Source organism: Microtus oregoni, unplaced genomic scaffold (genome assembly GCF_018167655.1).
Source record: "Microtus oregoni isolate MIOR12 unplaced genomic scaffold, Mior012 000008F_ref0000371, whole genome shotgun sequence".
NCBI classification, from domain to species: Eukaryota; Metazoa; Chordata; class Mammalia; order Rodentia; family Cricetidae; genus Microtus; species Microtus oregoni.
In genome coordinates this window covers 7070397-7087277 of record NW_024543067.1, presented here as the reverse complement: position 1 = coordinate 7087277, position 16881 = coordinate 7070397, and the positions used below count along the sequence as shown (strand labels likewise).

Genomic DNA, 16881 nt, shown 5'->3' with positions numbered 1-16881 from the left:
CTGTGTACAGATGCATATACATGTGATTTTTACCCTAAAAATAATTAACATTGCTGGGTATAGTAGCACACACCTTTAATCCAGCTAGCACTCAAGAGGCAGAGGCAGGCAGATTTCTGTCAATCTAAGGCTAGTATGGTCTGCATAGCTAAGTCCAGGCCAGACAGGAATGCATAGTAAGGCCCTATCTCAAAGAAAAAAAGGGGAGGGGGAGATAAAAAAAAAAAAGAAAAAGAACATACTTAGCCCTGAAAGTATGCTATCTTATGTGTAAATTAGTTTTTAATATCTAAATAGTTAACATTCAAAGCATGTAAATGGAGTTTATAAAGCTAGCATGTTAGGGGTATTTTTCACTGGTGAACTGAGGAGCCCTAAAGATCTATGAATGAACTTGACAACGGTGCTGACATCCATTCCTTCCAGAACAGGGTCCAACAAAAAGACAAGATCTCCGGAGTAAATTGGGAGCATAGGGGACACGGGAGAGGGTAGAAAGGGAGAGGGGAAGAAGGGAGGGGAGTGGAGAAAAAATGTATAGCTCAATAAAAACAAACAACAAACAAACAAAAAGAGTTACTTTCTGCCTGGCCAAAAAAAATGAAAATTACCTCCTTGAACCTTTACCCCAGACCCCCACCCCATTAAGCAGGAAAGACAAGTATCTGCAGCTTCAGGGTCACTGAAAGGAACAGCAGGACACACCCAGTTTCTTCTCCATTAATGATTGCCTCAGACACTTGCTTTTTCCTTTTTCTTCGACCTGGTTCTGTCCACTTTCTGATCCAGCTTGTCACCTCATACATACACCTTCATCTCAACTGTCCTGCTGGACAAGTCTTTAAACTCCTAACACTGGTCTCTTCCTGAAGACCAGAAGGTCAAGGCTGATCCAACTATAGCAGACCCGACATTTGTCAAATGCAGATTCCAAGGCTCTGTCTGAAAAGGCCACGCTTCTCCAAGTCTACCTAAGAGTGGCTGGGGACTCTGCACTGTCACCTGGCTCCCTCACCGTGCTGCTAAACCTGGGAATCACCAGAGAAAGGCCACAATTTTGGGGCCAAATTTGAAGCAAATGTTAGCTAAATACTAGCCAGGATGATGGGCTCTGGCCAGGACCATTCAGGGGGTCCCAGAATATGACTATGAGTCATAACTTGCAGAGGCTTATACAAGGAAACCCACCCCACAAGGCCACAGTATTTCCAAACAGGACCAATCAGAGGCAAGCATATATTCTGACGTGCTTCCTTCCTGTGTATCTCTGGCCTGCATACAATCAGGGACAAAACATACATCTTGACGTATTCCCTGCCCACGTACCTTCCACTACATGTGACCAATCACGTTCAGTGCAATCGAGTCAAACAAACTTGTTTAGGGGAGTGAAAATGTGTGTCTTATTATCTTCCATAAACAACAGCCTCTAGCATTTCAGAAAGTATTGTTGGACTCTAGCGTCCAAACACTGAGAAGGAGTCGCCCCCAGAGACCACCTCACACACCACAGCCGATGCAAAAGCATGAGGATTTTATTAATTCTGTCATGGCAGGGTCCCCCAGCATTCGGGAAGCCGAGGGACCTCGAATAGCTGGTCCCGTCTACTTTTAAAGGGGCCACAGAAGCAAGGGGGGGTTGTTCTTTGACTATTCTGATTGCCTTATTCGAAAGGGCTATTACCAATAATTGACTGGAGAGCTGTTGCCAGATCAGATGAGGTAAGAGGTCATTTTGACCCCGTTTTCCAGGGGACCGAACCAAAGCATACGTATATGGGTAATTGTTCAGGAACTGAGTACGTGCGAGTGTAGCTGTTAGGTCCTTGGTTCCCAGGGGAGGAGGGGAAGCACTATGGCACAGAGGCTGAGAGGATTCAGAATTGTCAAAAATGGCTTCAGGATTGTCTTAAAGTCTTACAGTATCTGTCCTTGGGTACGGGGCTTACAGATCAGAGGCATTTCTGTTTCCTGAATCTCTTAGGCACAGTCATTAAAACATAACTTTGTCTCTCATAACCCAGTGAGATGATCAAAGAAATTAATCTGTGATCTGAGAAAAATCCTGCCCCAGAAGCCCTGGAGCTCCATTTTCTTTAGAGCAGAAAGAGTCAAGATTGGGACAGAGCAGACCTAGATCTCCATCCTCACAGGGACTCTCGGGCTGAGTGACACCGAAACCTGAAGCAAGTTTGCCATGCATGCCCAACTTATACTCTTCTGGATCACATGGAAAGATTCATTTGATTTGTCTAGACACCATCTCCCCTTCCTCTGGGACCCCCTAGATTCCTTCTCCTGCTGATCTGATACTGCAAGCAAAGCTAAGCCCTCCTCCCCCAGCCAAGCAAGGTGAGCTTCTTGGACATTTGCAGGAACCAGGGAGAGAAGGGGTTCTCTTCCTGCAGAGACAATGGGCTAGAGGAATCCAAGCCTGAGCTGCCTTTAGGTGAGAAAGACATCCCACCAGAGACGGACAAAAAAAGGACATGGTGCTACTGAGACTGTCAGCTTTAGGACCCTGGCAATGAGCTCCTAAATCTCTTGGGTTTGACAGTTTGAGGTAGAGCTCCTCACAAATGGAAATACTGACCAGTACATGGAGTCAGTTCCTTGAACAAAGTTCTTCACATCCTTCTCTCCCCTTGCCCCCATGCTGCTCCACACAAGTGAACCTGTCACTCTGGGCTCCCATGGAATTCTTCTGCAAACCACTGTCCACACAGAATGTCACTTCTTTACCACTGAAACTCTAAGGACCATTTCCCATGCCCCTGTGCACAGGGATCTTGCTTAAGGCTAGAACCAGCTCACTTTTCTTGTACCCTTTGCTTCCGAGATTCAAGTTACAGCATCAGTGGTTTTTCGTTGGTTTTATTTTCTTTTCCTTTTTGCAAACTTCCTGATTACTTAAGACTAACACCTGTTTTATAGCCTCCCCATCCACCCCAGCTCTGCCCTCATCTCAGACAGGTGTCTTTCAGTATCACAGCCTGCGTCAGTCCATGGGGTGCTAAACAGTAAGCACAAGTCTCAGTCCTTTACCAGTACAGTATGGTATCCCAAACCTTCAGCATGATGTAGTGTTATCTCCATTTCACAGGGGAAACTGGGGCATGGGAAAGCGAAATAAACTGACCTAGAGTCACCCAGTTGCTAAGTGGGGACGCAGGCAAGAGAAGTGGCAGAGCTGGGACACTCTTAACACATTCTCTCACCTCCCAGTTCCTCAATTCTCTATCTGCAACATCCTCCATATTTACCCCATGTGTGTTGGTACTGTACAGGTGCCAGGAAGCCGGAACTTCCTGAAACAGAGTCAGTGGGCATCTGAGGGTCTATGGAGAGATGTCAGTTAAGGGAAGGACCCTTCCAGGTCCTACAGGTCAGTGATTTGGTGTCCTTGCTAGACAGATTCACCAACTACTAGATAGCCAGGAAGTTGGAATATAGCTGGCCTGAAAAGACCAGCTGAAAAGTATATTGTAGATTCTGCCCATCCCTTTCGGCGTTCCTCTGCCTCAATTGTCCTCGTCAGGAAGGCAGCACCCACCTTCAGTCAGTCTAGGACTGTGTTCAGAAAGCTCCTTCTTGTCCACATTCTCACTAATTACTTGCATTCCTCAACCCTCTAAAAACTTTGCATAGCTGCCTCAAAAGTTCTGGTTGTCTAGTTCTGAACAAAGGAAGCTGGAGCGGGGAGTGAGGGGGGGGGGGGACACAGGGACCGGGACAGTTTCACCATCTCCAGCGCTTTATTTACAAATGTAGATGTATCAAGATCTGCTCAGCTCTGAAAATGCAGGCTTGGCAACACCCTCCCAGTATGCTGGCTCTGTCCAGTCCTCACCTCAGCTTCGGGCTGCCCAGAACCACCCGAACAATGTCTTAGCTTCCACCACACCCCGTCCTCCTGTACATCACCCCAGTTATCATTGACAAACACTCTTCCTGGCGTCTCCTGAGGCAGAAAAATCTCCGCAATGCATGTATACTGTCATTGTAAACTACAAGGCAGCCAAGCGCAGCAAGGCCCGCACGGCAGAACGCAAGCTAATTAGCGCTCACGATGACTATAATTAGAATCGTTTATTGAGTGCTTCCTATGTGCCAAGCGCTGTCCTCGTCGGTCTCCAAGCCCTTAAATCCTTCAAGACAACGCTGTGAGCTGGACAATCCGATCCCCATTAAGCCTGCATGCGCATGGGGCACAAACATGGGCACTAAAAGACTCTGTCCCTCTCCAGCAGCAGGTTCACCAGCGAAAGTTAAAGAATAGGGAGGAGGGCAGAGAGAAGTGGCAGGGAAATCTCAAGAAAGGAGGGGAGGGCGCTCACTGAGACACTTCCTAGTCATCGTTACTCAGCACTTTGAGGCGAGCGCCGTGGCCGCCCTGGTCGAAGGAGACACTTCTGCCTGGGCAGTCCTAGGATGCTCCCCAGCCCCAGTCTGGAAGTATCTGACTTAGGTCTGTTTGGGGCATGACCAATGTGATCCTAGAGGGTAAGAGGGCATGAGGGGACTGCGATCAACCTCCCCACGCTGTGCACAGTGAAAGTCCCCTTAGGGCAGCCCGGCGCGTGCTAGCTTTCCACCGTGTAAGCGCAGGGCGGTGTCTGGGAGCTCGGCGATCCCGGAGCTGCTCCAGGCGCCTGCGCTAGCTCCTCCCCCTGGAAGCGAAGGGCGGGGCCAGCACTAGAGCTGTCCCAGAGCTGCTCAAGTAGCCGGTTATTGCTCCGCCCCTGCAAATCTGATTTCCGCTCCACCCTCTTGGAGGCGTGGCTTAGGCATGGCCTGCCGAGGCGCCTTGGCGGGCGCGGGAGGCTAGAGAGCGCGTCCCCGCCGCGCGCGCCCGTCCGCCCCGCCCCGCTGTGCTCCGCCCTGTCGCTATAAAGAGAAGGCGGGCGCCGCGCTCGGCTGCAAGCTCCGTCGTGCGCCTCGGATCCGTTCCCATCGGATTCTACAGAAACTCGTGTGGTTCCTCCCCGCGACAGCCAAAATGGTGAAGCTGATCGAGAGCAAGGTACGCGTGCCCGGGCGCCGCGCGCACCCCGCCGTGCTCTGGAGGCCGCCCTCTGGATCCCCGCCGGCTGAGGGGCCCGGGGCCTGTGGAGCACGCCCTGGGGGAGGGGACAGGAGTAGGGAGGGAGACCCTGGAACGCTGGGGACGCGAGGAGCACGCGCTGGCAGTGCCTGGCTTCCCCGAGCTGCAGTGTCCCCCTACTCTCCTTACCACCAGCCTGCATCTGGCAAAGGTGAAACAATGGAGGGGGTCGTCCAGTGGACCCCCCTCCCCCGTCTCAATCAGGATTGGGAGTCTCGCAGGAAATGCAGAGCCGCCACTCGTCGCGTGTACGGTGACATACACAGCGCGGGGTGTGCTGTGTCGCAGGGCTAGGCCAGAGTTTGCCTCCATCAGTGGCCCGCCGCCTAGAGGACCAGTGCCCGGTCGGTGCACGGGGGTGCGGGTGCTCCAGGTGACTGCTAGGGAGAAAGGTCCGGGCCGCACCCGCGGGACTCCTCCTCCTGCAGCTCAGGGCGTGTTTCCGGCAGCGCTGGCTTTGGAATGACTCAGTCCCCAGTGTCTAGGCCCAGGGGCCTCGCTACCTTAAGGTTTCAGGGATTCCACCCACAGTAAGTGGGCTTTGCCGGAACCAGGGCTCTCCCCTGGGAGTAGTCCCCCACAAAGTTCTGCTTTTGCCCTTTGGGAAAAGAAAAAAAAAATACCCAAGGGAAAAACTGTTGCCATATTCGAAAGTTACTGAGAACGAAAATCCTCCAGATTGGGAAACCCGGAGCCTGTTACACTGTTACTACTCGGGGAATATTCGTAAAGTCGAAAGAGAAAGGGGTGGTGGTGGGAATTGATGTAAGAAGACTGTCTCCCAAGGTTAGTTGGCTTGTTAACCTAGCTAACTTGGGGACCCCAAGGAAGGCAGGTCCATGCCTCCAGTTTTGAGCAACTGGTTGGGTACGTGATTTGCTCAGAATCCACCCAGCACCCAGTTGGGTCCTTACCGGTTTAAACTGTCTTACTTAAGGGACCTTTGCTATTCCAGCAGGACAGATGTGCTTTGATGACAGGAAACCAGTTATTCATAAAAAGCCCGGCCTCAAAGGCCTATTAACAAAGCCCTGATCAGAGTCGCCACCATCGGGGCTTAATTGACTATGCCTAAAGTTAATCTGATGGAATAAGTCGGTTGGTTTAACCATGCGGAAGGAATAGCTGTTTCTGGGCACTGTGTGGGTAGTTAAGGACCCCTGGGGTCTGTCTCCAGACAGGAGTGGATTGGTAGGCTATGATGTAATGAAGAAGAAATCAACAGTTCGTTTGCTTTGTTTATTTTATTTTTTGTTTTTCGAGACAGGCTTTCTTTGGAGCCTTGGAGCCTGCCCTGGAACTAGCTCTTGTAGACCAGGCTGGCCTCAAACTCGTAGAGATCCGCCTGCCTCTGCCTCCCAAGTGCTGGGATTAAAGGAGTGTGGCCACTACCGCCCATCTGTTTAATTGTTTTTAAGGCTAAAACTGGCTGGGCATTGGTGGCACACACCTGTAATTCCAGCACTTGGGAGGTAGAGGCAGGTGGCTCTCTGAGTTCAAGGCCAGCCTGGTCTATGGGGAGCTCGAGGATAGGCCCCAAGGCAACACAGAAAAAAAAAAAAGACTAAAACTGCCAATTTTTGAACTGCACACAAGGCACCTTGCACCGTGCCTCATAGACTGACCAGGGTGTTGACTCGTGCCTCTAAGCTAGCATTCGGGAGACTGAGGCAGGAGAATCACCGCTACAGAGTGAGAACCTGTCTCAAAAAGCAAAGAACACTTGGTATTATACCTTTGGACTGCATATGGTTTTGTTGCCAGGGACTTTCTGTTTTTTTTTTTTTTTTTTTTTTTTTTTTTTTTTTTTTTGGTTTTTCAAGACAGGGTTTCTCTGTGGTTTTGGAGCCTGTCCTGGAACTAGCTCTTGTAGACCAGGCTGGTCTCGAACTCACAGAGATCCGCCTGCCTCTGCCTCCCGAGTGCTGGGATTAAAGGCGTGCGCCACCACCGCCCGGCGGGGCTTTCTGTTTTGTTTTACCTGTATGTGAAGGGATAAGCCATTCACTTGGGGCCATCAGAGGACAACCTGGCAGGGATGGATCCTGGGTTTTGAACTCAGTTCTTCAGTCTTGGTGGCAAGCACCTTAATCTGCTGAGTCACCTTGCCAACCCGTGGTGAACTGGGTGTGTTTGAGAAGAGGCTTCGTAGCAACCGCTCCTAGCTACTCCAACTGCTTTGTTTTGTCTCCAGATCATTGGTGTCACTAATTGTGATTATTAGTTTCTGAAGCTAAAATTTGTGATTTGCTTCTTAGATAATTTTGAATACTCCTCAAGCCAGGAGTTCAGGCACGTTTACACACCTGGAGAAGAGAACTTGTTTATGGAATTTGCACATCCCTGCCTCTGTAACTCATATTCACCAAAGCCAGGGAGGGTTCGAAATGCAGCTTGTCCTGCTTTCACATGTAATCTCATCCAACTTGAATTGAGGGTCAGCCATGTTGCCGATGTGGGTGTTGTCAGACCAGCCACGGTACTGTCTTCACCTATGTCCTGCGGTATAGAGTGGGTGGTGTGGACTTTTTTATACGAAATTTGCCCGCAACAACCAGTGGTGGTTTGGAAAGGTACTTCCATTACTCTGCCCTGCGCTCTCCACTCCTGATCCTGACACACCCAGACATGGGTTGAGGGATCTGTATAACTAACTAGGTTAATTTTCTGAAGTTGTCACAGCCATTCTGTACGAGTCTCAGAAATGACCTAAAAAAGTAACTGTGTGCAGGGCTGAAGAGATGGCTCGGAGGATAAGAGCATTGGCTGTTTGTCAGAGAGCACGTGTTCAATTCCCAGCACCCACGTGGTGGTTTGTGATTATCTGTAACGCCAGTCCCCAGTGCATCTTCTGGTCTCCGAGGGCACCAGTCACACAGTGATGTACAAATACATTGTACTTTTATGTATACATACATGCAGATAGAATCATCAATACTTAGAAAATAGAATTTTTTAAAATAGAATAACTATACTCTGTGAAGACTCCTTAGGTTTTTGGTTTGGTTGTATCTGTGTATGTTTTAACTTTGTAGTCTTGCATTTATTTACTTTCCTTTGTTGGGCCAGATCTTAGTTTGGCCCCTTTTTTGGTTTTTTGAAACAAGGTTTTTCTGTGTAGACTAGGTTGGCCTCAAACTCGTGGAGAATCGCCTGCCTCTTCTCCACTCCACCCCCGACTAGGCTGGTTTAATTTTTGATAACTAATTTGACCAACATTTTTCCCCCCCTGGAGGAAATATTACCTTCAGATGTAGGATTTTTATTTGTTTGGTTTTGGGGTTTTTTTTCCTCTGTTACCCCAGTTTGGGTTTTAGTCAGCACCAAGTGACTAGTGGTTTAAATGAGTCCTTGGTTAGGTTAGGTTAGAATGTTAGGTTCCTAGGGTTACAGTATCAAGGCTTTTGGTAAATAATTCAAAGGAGGTTAGTGGTGAAGGCTTTTTTTTTTTTTTTTTTTTTTATTGCTGGGACTTTAATGTGGCCAGTTTTACTTAAGCAAAACAGCCAAAGGAAAATTTCTTCCTGGGGAGCTAACATTTGACTTCACCTAAAAAGCAGTGAGTTTTGATCCATAGGGCAAAAGCCAAAGGTTGAGAAGCAGTGTGATCCAACTCCAGAAGGCCTGTATAAAGTATAGAAGGGGCTGGAGAGCTAGAATAACCTCTTCCTCCTCTTCTAGAGGACCCTCATTCAGTACCTACTACCCATGGCCCCAGCTCCAGGGGATCTCATGCCCTCTTTGGGCCTCTGTGCAACAGCAAACACACACACACACACACACAAAGTAAATCTTAAAGCACACAAAATCTGTTTCTGCTAATGGTGACCTGTGTGAGAGGTTTGTCTCCTGGACGCTGCCCTGGGGTTGTGTTTCACCCTAGACAAATTCTTTCATTATTTCCCCATTGGTGAAGTAACTTGTGACTCTTTCGTTGCTTAACTGTGTCTTGAGGCTTCTTTAATCTTGGAGGCTCCTTTCCTCGGCCCCTAAGAATCCCGTGTCTACCATAGAACTTGCTTTGATGTGAAGACATTTTTGGTACAAATGCCAGTTTTCCTTTTTTGTTTGTTTGTTAATATAAAGGAGTCGCGGGCTGGGGATGTAACTCTTGCTAGCATGTGCGAAGCCCTGGGTTTGCAACATCATTATTTTATGGGGTATTCCTGGAGACCTAAAGACATTCTCATTTCATCCTGTCAAGTGCAGTGATACCGTGTGCAAGATTCTTCTCCAGCCACTTACTTGGTTGCTTTGGATAAAAAGTAGGCCTTATTAGGTTACTCTTAGGTTGTACTTAATATCTTTTTGTTGTTTGTGTGTTTGCTTAGGTCTTTTCTTGCATGGGCGGGGGGGGGGGGGGGCGTCTCACTGGCTAGCCTGGAATTGGCCAGTGTAGACCAGGTTGGCCATCTGCCTACCTCTGCCTCCTGAGTGAGCAGTGGGTTTAAGGGCATTGGGTCACACTTGCCTTATAGAAAGTGAAAATGTATGACACAGGTGTTTTGTTGTTTTTTTTCCTCCCTCCTCAGGAAGCTTTTCAGGAGGCCCTGGATGCCGCGGGAGACAAGCTTGTGGTTGTGGACTTCTCGGCCACGTGGTGTGGACCTTGTAAAATGATCAAGCCTTTCTTTCATGTGAGTATAGGAGCCCTGGGCTTCGAGGCTGCCCAGGGGTCACAAGCTGGGGTGAAAGGGTTGATGATGGATGGGCGTGAGGCTGTGTCTTGTTTTCCTGTGCCGTTGTTGTCCTGAATAGCTTACATAATGAAGCTCACTGGGGACAACTTTATCGGGAGTCAGTTTTGTCTGTCTTAAGTCGTCTTGTTCTCTTACATTTGAAACCTGGGCCTAGTGTGAAATGAAGGCCTCGAAGTCGCAAATGACTTTCCCCTTGAGAGAATTTGATTTGGAGACAGCTGTGCCACTGCTCACCCTGCAAGCTGAACTTTTAGACCTGGCTGGTGGGGTTGAACGGCAGAAAAGGAAGGGAACTTAGGGCTTGCTGTGCAAGCCTGGCCTGAGCTGGGCCCTTGAAACCCACCCTGGAAAGCGAACCGGCTCCCAGAAGTTGCCTTGTGACTTCCATATACATGTTATGGCACGTGCACATACATAAGGTAATAATAATACAATAATAAATAAAGTAAGAACTTTTAAATAATAGAAATTTAAATTTTTTAGTGTATGGAATTGGAGAGATGCCTCAGTGGTTAAGAGCACTGACCGCTCTTCTAAGAGGACCTAGGTTTGGTTCCCAGCACCCAAATGGAGGGTCCTGACTTTCTATAACTCTAGCTCCAGGGCGGTCAGTACCCTCTTCTGGCCTCTGCAAGCACCAATCACACACGGTACACAGACGCGCATTTAGGCAAAACGCCATCTGCATGGAATAAAAGGAAATAGATCTTTAATCTCTATTACATTTTGACTGCCATTATCCGGTTCTAACACTTTTGGGTTATTTTTATTTTTCCAGTCCCTCTCTGAAAAGTATTCCAGTGTGGTGTTCCTTGAAATAGATGTGGATGACTGCCAGGTACGTAGTGAGAAACCGGATGCTGCGGAGCATCTCAGAGGGGCCTGTCCTCTGAAGAATACCCTGTTCTTTAAAGTAGAAATGGAAAAATAATCCTAGAAGTAGGACTTTGTCTGAGAACTTCTGTTTGGGAAGAACAGGGTATCCCAGATATGGGTTTAATCCTAGGTGCTGGGAGCGGTGTGTGGCACGATCTAATGTGAGCGTCTAAACAGTAGCTCTCAGATGATGGAGGCCTTTGTGTTGCGAAGGCCTGTATCCTGCCCCCCATTCTGTGATGCTCTACAGATACAGGTGGATTTTGGCTCTAATAGATAGTGGATTGGATAGTGTGGAATTGTGAGGCTGCTTTTGAGACACTCCCAACTTCCCGTGGCATGGGAGCTGTATTCACGGGCTCATTCTAATGATGCTTGGTTTAATTCAGCGGGAAAGCCCAAACATTTCAGTGAACATTGAAGAGCCCTGATACGTTGGAGAGCTGGGAGGACTTAAGCGGAAAGTTCTTGTTATCCACTCAGTTCTGTTCTGTGTACTTTCCACATATTGATTTATCTTTAGCACCGCCCCTCCAAACTGGTATTGGCACTGTCTTATTTAGAGAAACAGGGAGAAGTTGTTCTTGGAGTTGCAGAGCCAGTATTTAAAACAGCGCTGCAGGGCTCCTCTGCCATTGCTCTGATCTTTTCCCCGCGTCCCCTCCACACACACACCCTAAAGGAGTGCAGGTCAGGTTCTTAGCATATGACCTTACCTGTCATAGGCCACTGGGCTGGAAAGGGCTGCTTGGGATGGAGCACCAGGGCTGCTGAGGGGTACATGAGTACTTGTGCTTGCCCAGTGGGGCAGGAAGGAGGAGAGAATGGGTGACCGCTAACTCAGTGGGCTGGACTCCAGCACTGACTCGCTGGCTTCTGCTGTACGCTAAACTCCCATCTTCCTCGAGTCTTGTTCTCTGCCTATAATCAGATCTCCATACCCAGCCCTCAGCCTGGCAAAGGTTCTGGAGGGTCACGTAGGAGCTCCCACCATGCCCCATGTGGTTTTTTTTTCTCAGTACACTTTCTGGCCTATCCTACTTGGTGGTGGAGGCATAGGAAGGCCCTGGTGAACATAATATTGCATTGATGGCCAAGGGGTTGTGATGCATATTTTGTAAATTAAACCAAAAAAAGAGACAAGTCTGTAAGCTTTCGAATACCAAGTATTTCAGCTTCTGAGAAAGCTAGGCCTGGGTTAATAGGAGCCAAGCAAGTGAGCATGGTTAGTGTTCCTGTCACTCTCTAGAAGGCTGTCCTAGCACTAAGATTCGGTGTGATCTTGTTGTACATACTCAAAACATCTGAGATTAGGCTTTAAGGAGACAAACGAGGTTAGCGGTTAGCAGGGGTGGGGTGTAGTCAGTGATTAATTGCAGGGAGGGCAGCTGGGGAGTGAGGGGCTGGTTTACAGCTTGCTGCTGCTGGTCTCATGGCCCTGCATTGGTCAAAGCTCAACTTGAGAGCTCTGCGTGGATGTGAGTTTTCGGTTATTTTTAAAAAGCAGGAAGTAGGGGTGTGACGCTGGGTTGAATGAGCAGGTGGTGAGAGAAGCGCGGGATCGAGAATGGCGTCTGAGAAAGTGGTGGCTCACACCGCAATCCCTGAGCGTCTGGAGGGACTACAGAGAGATTGGCATCTGAGAAAGTGGTGGCTCACACCGCAATCCCTGAGCGTCTGGAGGGACTACAGAGAGATTGGAAAAGCCAAAGAATAGTCTGCAGGCCTTTCCAATCCCTCTTAAGAGTAGGTGTTGCGGCCCGCAGAGCACCAGCTGGGAGAGGGAAGACCTAGATGGTGGCAGGCAGAGTTTTGCATCAGGCCTTACTTACAATTGTCCTAGACGGCAGTGCTGCCTTGCTTGTGGGTATTGATTTGGCATGGTTGAAGTGTCGGTGCTCCCAAATTTAAATTTAACCCAGTCTGAAGCTGGCGTGTTTGGGGAATTGGTGATAATACTCTGAAATAATACAGACAGGAAAATCTTGGGCAGTGTTTTTTACTTTAAAGGAAAGGAGACGTGGGGGGCACATTAGTAAAACTGTGTCCAAATATATCTTAGCTACTTTAGTTAAAACATTGCTTTAAACCAACACTGCTTAACTATATGTTAATAATTAATCATTTATAATTAAGCTGTTGCTGGTTTATCTTGTTTTCTACTGTTGTATAAATCTAGCAGATAAACCGTGTAGGAAATACTGGGCATTGAGAATGATAGGCCCTGTGACACAGCTTTCTCTGTCGGTGCTGGACAGAGACGGCAGCGCCAAGGCCTTGGTGGATGGAGTATTTGAAGTCTCGCCTGGGTGGGCAGCCCTGGTGGGTTTGACGGGATGAAAGTCATGAGACTAAAGTCTAGTCAGGACTTCTGCCTCTAGGGTTAATGAATGAGAGGAGCAGATCAAGCCACTGTGCAGGAGCATACGTGAGGATTGAAAACACATCAGGAAAAAAAACATCATTTCCATATCAAATTGAATAGCTTGAAGTGTGGGTCACTCAGACCTAGAAAGATGGCTCTGTGGTTAGGAGCACAGAGGACCCGAGTTTTGTTCCAGTACCCACATCAGGTAGCTCCCTGTAACTCCAGTTCTGGGGAGTCTGACACCCTCTGTGGGTATTTGTACATTGACATAATTTAGGTTTCTGTATCTGTGATGGAAACACCATGACCAAGAGGAACTTGAAGTGGAAAGGGTTTACTTCGCTCACACTTCCAGGTCACACAGTCCTTCACAGAGGCAAGTCAGGGCGGGAGGCTGGAGCTGGTACAGAGGCTGTGGGGGAATACTGCTTCTTGGCTTACTTAGCATAGATCTTTAACAAACAAAGTATCATTATTCATACTGTGTGATGATAAAAGGGGGTGCATGAGTGTGTTTCATATGGAAAAGTGTGTGTGTGAGAGAGAGAGCGAGAGAGAGCGCCTACAGCATGCATTTTGAAAAGAGGGGTGTGCATTTAGGTGCATGAGTGATAAGATTAGTAATGGGTAACTTCCAGTGTCTTTTTTTTTATGAGGCAAACTGTAGAATTTTCTGGAACCCAGCAGTTAGATTTTATATTTTAAAACCCAAGGGTATCTGTATCTATTCACAAGTATTCATACATTAGTTGGAAATAATCTAAAAGTTCAGTAAGAGGAGTTAAAATGTGAAATAAAATACCATGCGACCTTTAAAAAGTCACTTTGACACACAACAACAAGAGTTCTTGGGGTTTTGGGGTATATATATATATATATATATATATATATATATTCATTTTATGTGTAAGCATTTTGCTCAAATCACATAAGTGCTTGGTGCATGTGGAGGGCAGAAGAAGGCATTGGATCCCCAGGGCTAGGGTTACAGATGGTTGTGAACCATATGGGTGCTGAGAATTAAATCCAGGTCCTCTGCAAAAGCAGCTGCTGAGCCACATCTCCAGACCCCATGAGAAAATTCTTAATGCTTTAACTACAAGTTTATATGAGGATATAGTTGCAGTTTTTAAAATAAAATATATATGAGCACAGACACTTAAGAATCTATCTCTTTAATATCCCCTTTTCCAGTGTTTGTGATTTATTGGGGTTTTATATTTTTGGAGACAGGGTCTTAGAGTCCCATCTGGTCTTGAAGTGGCTGTGTAGCTAAGGGTGGCCTTCTCATGCTCCTGCCTCCGCTTTCCAAGTGCTGAGATTTCAGGTGTATATTGTGTACTATCTAACTTGGCCAAGGGTAACTTGGGTTGTAATGCCTGGCCCTGAGCCCAACATCTTGTGTACACACCTATAATTCCAGCACTCAGGAAGCTGAGCAGGAGGATCTTGAATACAGGCCAGCCTTGGCAGTGTGGCAGGATTCTGCCCAGAGGGTTCGGAGTGTTTGCCTAGCATGTGCAAAGCCTTAACTTCCAGCCCCAGAAACAACAGGTAATAGTTACCCAGCCATCGTCTGTATATGACCCATTCTCTTAGTAAAATTGGAAAAACTTAGCAAAAACTAGGACCTGCTGGTTCTGAGGAGCATAGTGAGGGGCTGTTGCACCAGCTGATGCCAGTAACATCGTTTTTGTTAGTGCCATCCCTGGAGGGAGATGTTAGTAAGGATTTTTCATTGTGTTTTTATTGTATTGGTGCTCATATGCTCAAGGTTCTGAGGCTGGGGTTTGGGGGGTATGATGGAAAACAAGTCTGTTTTTTGGACTTTTCCCCTCTAAGTTTAATGTTCACATTCTTGTTTTCTTTCATCTTCTCTCCCTGACCACCTTCCCCCACACCCCAGGACGTTGCTGCAGAGTGTGAAGTCAAATGCATGCCGACCTTCCAGTTTTACAAAAAGGGTAAAAAGGTACGTCTGTCTGACTTGAAGAACACCAACTAGAGCTGGGGATAGTGGCACACACCCTTAATCCCAGCACTCGGGCGGCAGAGGCAGGCCCAGATGGATCTCTGAGTTTGAGGACAGCCAGGGCTCTACAGAGAAACTGTTTTTAAACACCAAAATAAATACAATAGCTGGGGCTGGGTGTTGTGGCGCACAGTTGTAATCCCAACGCTTTGGGAGTAACCCGTAAGACTGCTGCAAGTCCAGGTCAACATGGACTACAGGGTTTCCAAAAACAGAAAGGAAAAAAATTACCAAGTGGGCAGAAGAATGTATGGTATAAACACAGAAATAACTGAAGTGACTCACGAGGGGAGATGTGTCCCGCCGTTTTGTTTCATGACTGTATGGAGCCTGGCATGATGCTTGTATTCCAAGGCTTGGGGCCAAGGCAGGAGAATCGCTGCATATTTGAGGTTAGCCTGGGCTACATAGTGAGTTGCAGGCTAACGTAAGTTACGAAGGGAGACCACGTCTCCCCCAAAACCAGAAATAACACTTGGGCAAAAGAATGTATAATACGGGGAGCTGGAGAGATGGCTCAGTGGTTAAGAGCATTGCCTGCTCTTCCAAAGGTCCTGAGTTCAATTCCCAGCAACCACATGGTGGCTCAAAACCATCTATAAAGAGGTCTGGCGCCCTCTTCTGGCCTTCAGGCATATACACAGACAGAATATTGTATACATAATAAATAAATAAATAAATAAATAAATGTTTTAAAAAAAAAAAAAGAATGTATAATACACGTGCAGAAAGCACTGAAGCGACTTACAAGAAGTATATCACCCCTTTCTCCATTCAAGATGATGGTGCCGGGTGTGATATTGTGATCTCAGCACTTGAGAGGCTGAGACACAAACACCTTGGATTCAAGGACAGTCCGGGAACCAGAAAAGACCTTGTTTTAAAAAGAGAGAGACATTGTCTTGCTTCCTGGACCTTTGTGCATTATGCAGTGCCTAACTGAAAATTATTCACTGTTAAGGACCAGTAGCTAGCTCCATAGCCAGCTCACCATTCGTATCATAGAGCATACTGGCTTAGATCTTGGCAGTCATCTGTTCTTAGTAAGAGGTATTTGTTGACTGACTCTCTTTTCGTTTCTTAACAGGTGGGTGAATTCTCTGGTGCAAACAAGGAAAAGCTTGAATCCTCTATTACTGAATTTGCGTAATCATGCCCTGAGAAACATAACCAGCCAGCAGCTGTTTAAAACCTGTAACTTTTTTAATTTTCAAAAAAAATATGAAGTGTGGAGAGTCTATCCCCAACTGCCATCTGATTATAAATGAGGATAAAATATTAATTCTACCCTTTTTAAAACCGTCTGGAGTCTTTTAATATAAATGAGAGATCGCCTGATTTCACCTCTTATTTTTAGTAACATTTACCCACTGAGTTTTTGTTTTATAATTAAAAAAAATAGGAGCCTGGAGCGACGTCTCAGTAGAGCCCTGGCTGTTCTTCAGTGGACGTGGGTTTACTTCCCAGCACACACGTGCGTGGCACCTGTTCTTTTCAAGGGATCTGATGTCCACTACTAGCCTCCCTGGGCACCAGGCAGGCATGCAGTACATGTATATACATGCACGCAAGTAAAACATACACATTTAAAAAAGAAACTTTTATATCTTCAAAAGATTGAGAAGAAATACTCCTATCTAATATAGTTCTAGGAAAAAAAATCTCTTGTAATGCAGTTACATTAAAGTCTCTAGGGGTTTTGTAGTTTTCCTTTAATAAACATAAAATTCTTGCAGATAAACAGACCCACTGTGTGGACCTGACCATGAGCATGACTAATGGTTCACTTGTGATGAAACAT

General features: G+C 47.1%; 1 protein-coding gene across 1 annotated transcript; it reads left to right on the top strand.

Moving 5' to 3' along the window:
- The first annotated feature begins 4866 nt into the window (after positions 1 to 4866).
- Positions 4867 to 16379, top strand: Txn (thioredoxin). Its single transcript, XM_041657313.1, has 5 exons — positions 4867 to 5023; positions 9637 to 9741; positions 10583 to 10642; positions 14955 to 15020; positions 16168 to 16379. The coding sequence occupies exons 1-5, from the start codon at positions 5000 to 5002 to the stop codon at positions 16228 to 16230; spliced, it is 318 nt and encodes a 105-aa protein (XP_041513247.1). The 5' UTR covers positions 4867 to 4999; the 3' UTR covers positions 16231 to 16379.
- The last annotated feature ends 502 nt before the right edge of the window (positions 16380 to 16881 follow it).

Coding starts and splice junctions, on each gene's coding strand:
- Txn (XM_041657313.1), top strand. CDS start 5,000: ATGGTGAAGCTGATCGAGAGCAAG. Junction 5,024..9,636: donor TGAAGCTGATCGAGAGCAAG/GTACGCGTGCCC, acceptor CTCCCTCCTCAG/GAAGCTTTTCAGGAGGCCCT. Junction 15,021..16,167: donor TTTACAAAAAGGGTAAAAAG/GTACGTCTGTCT, acceptor GTTTCTTAACAG/GTGGGTGAATTCTCTGGTGC.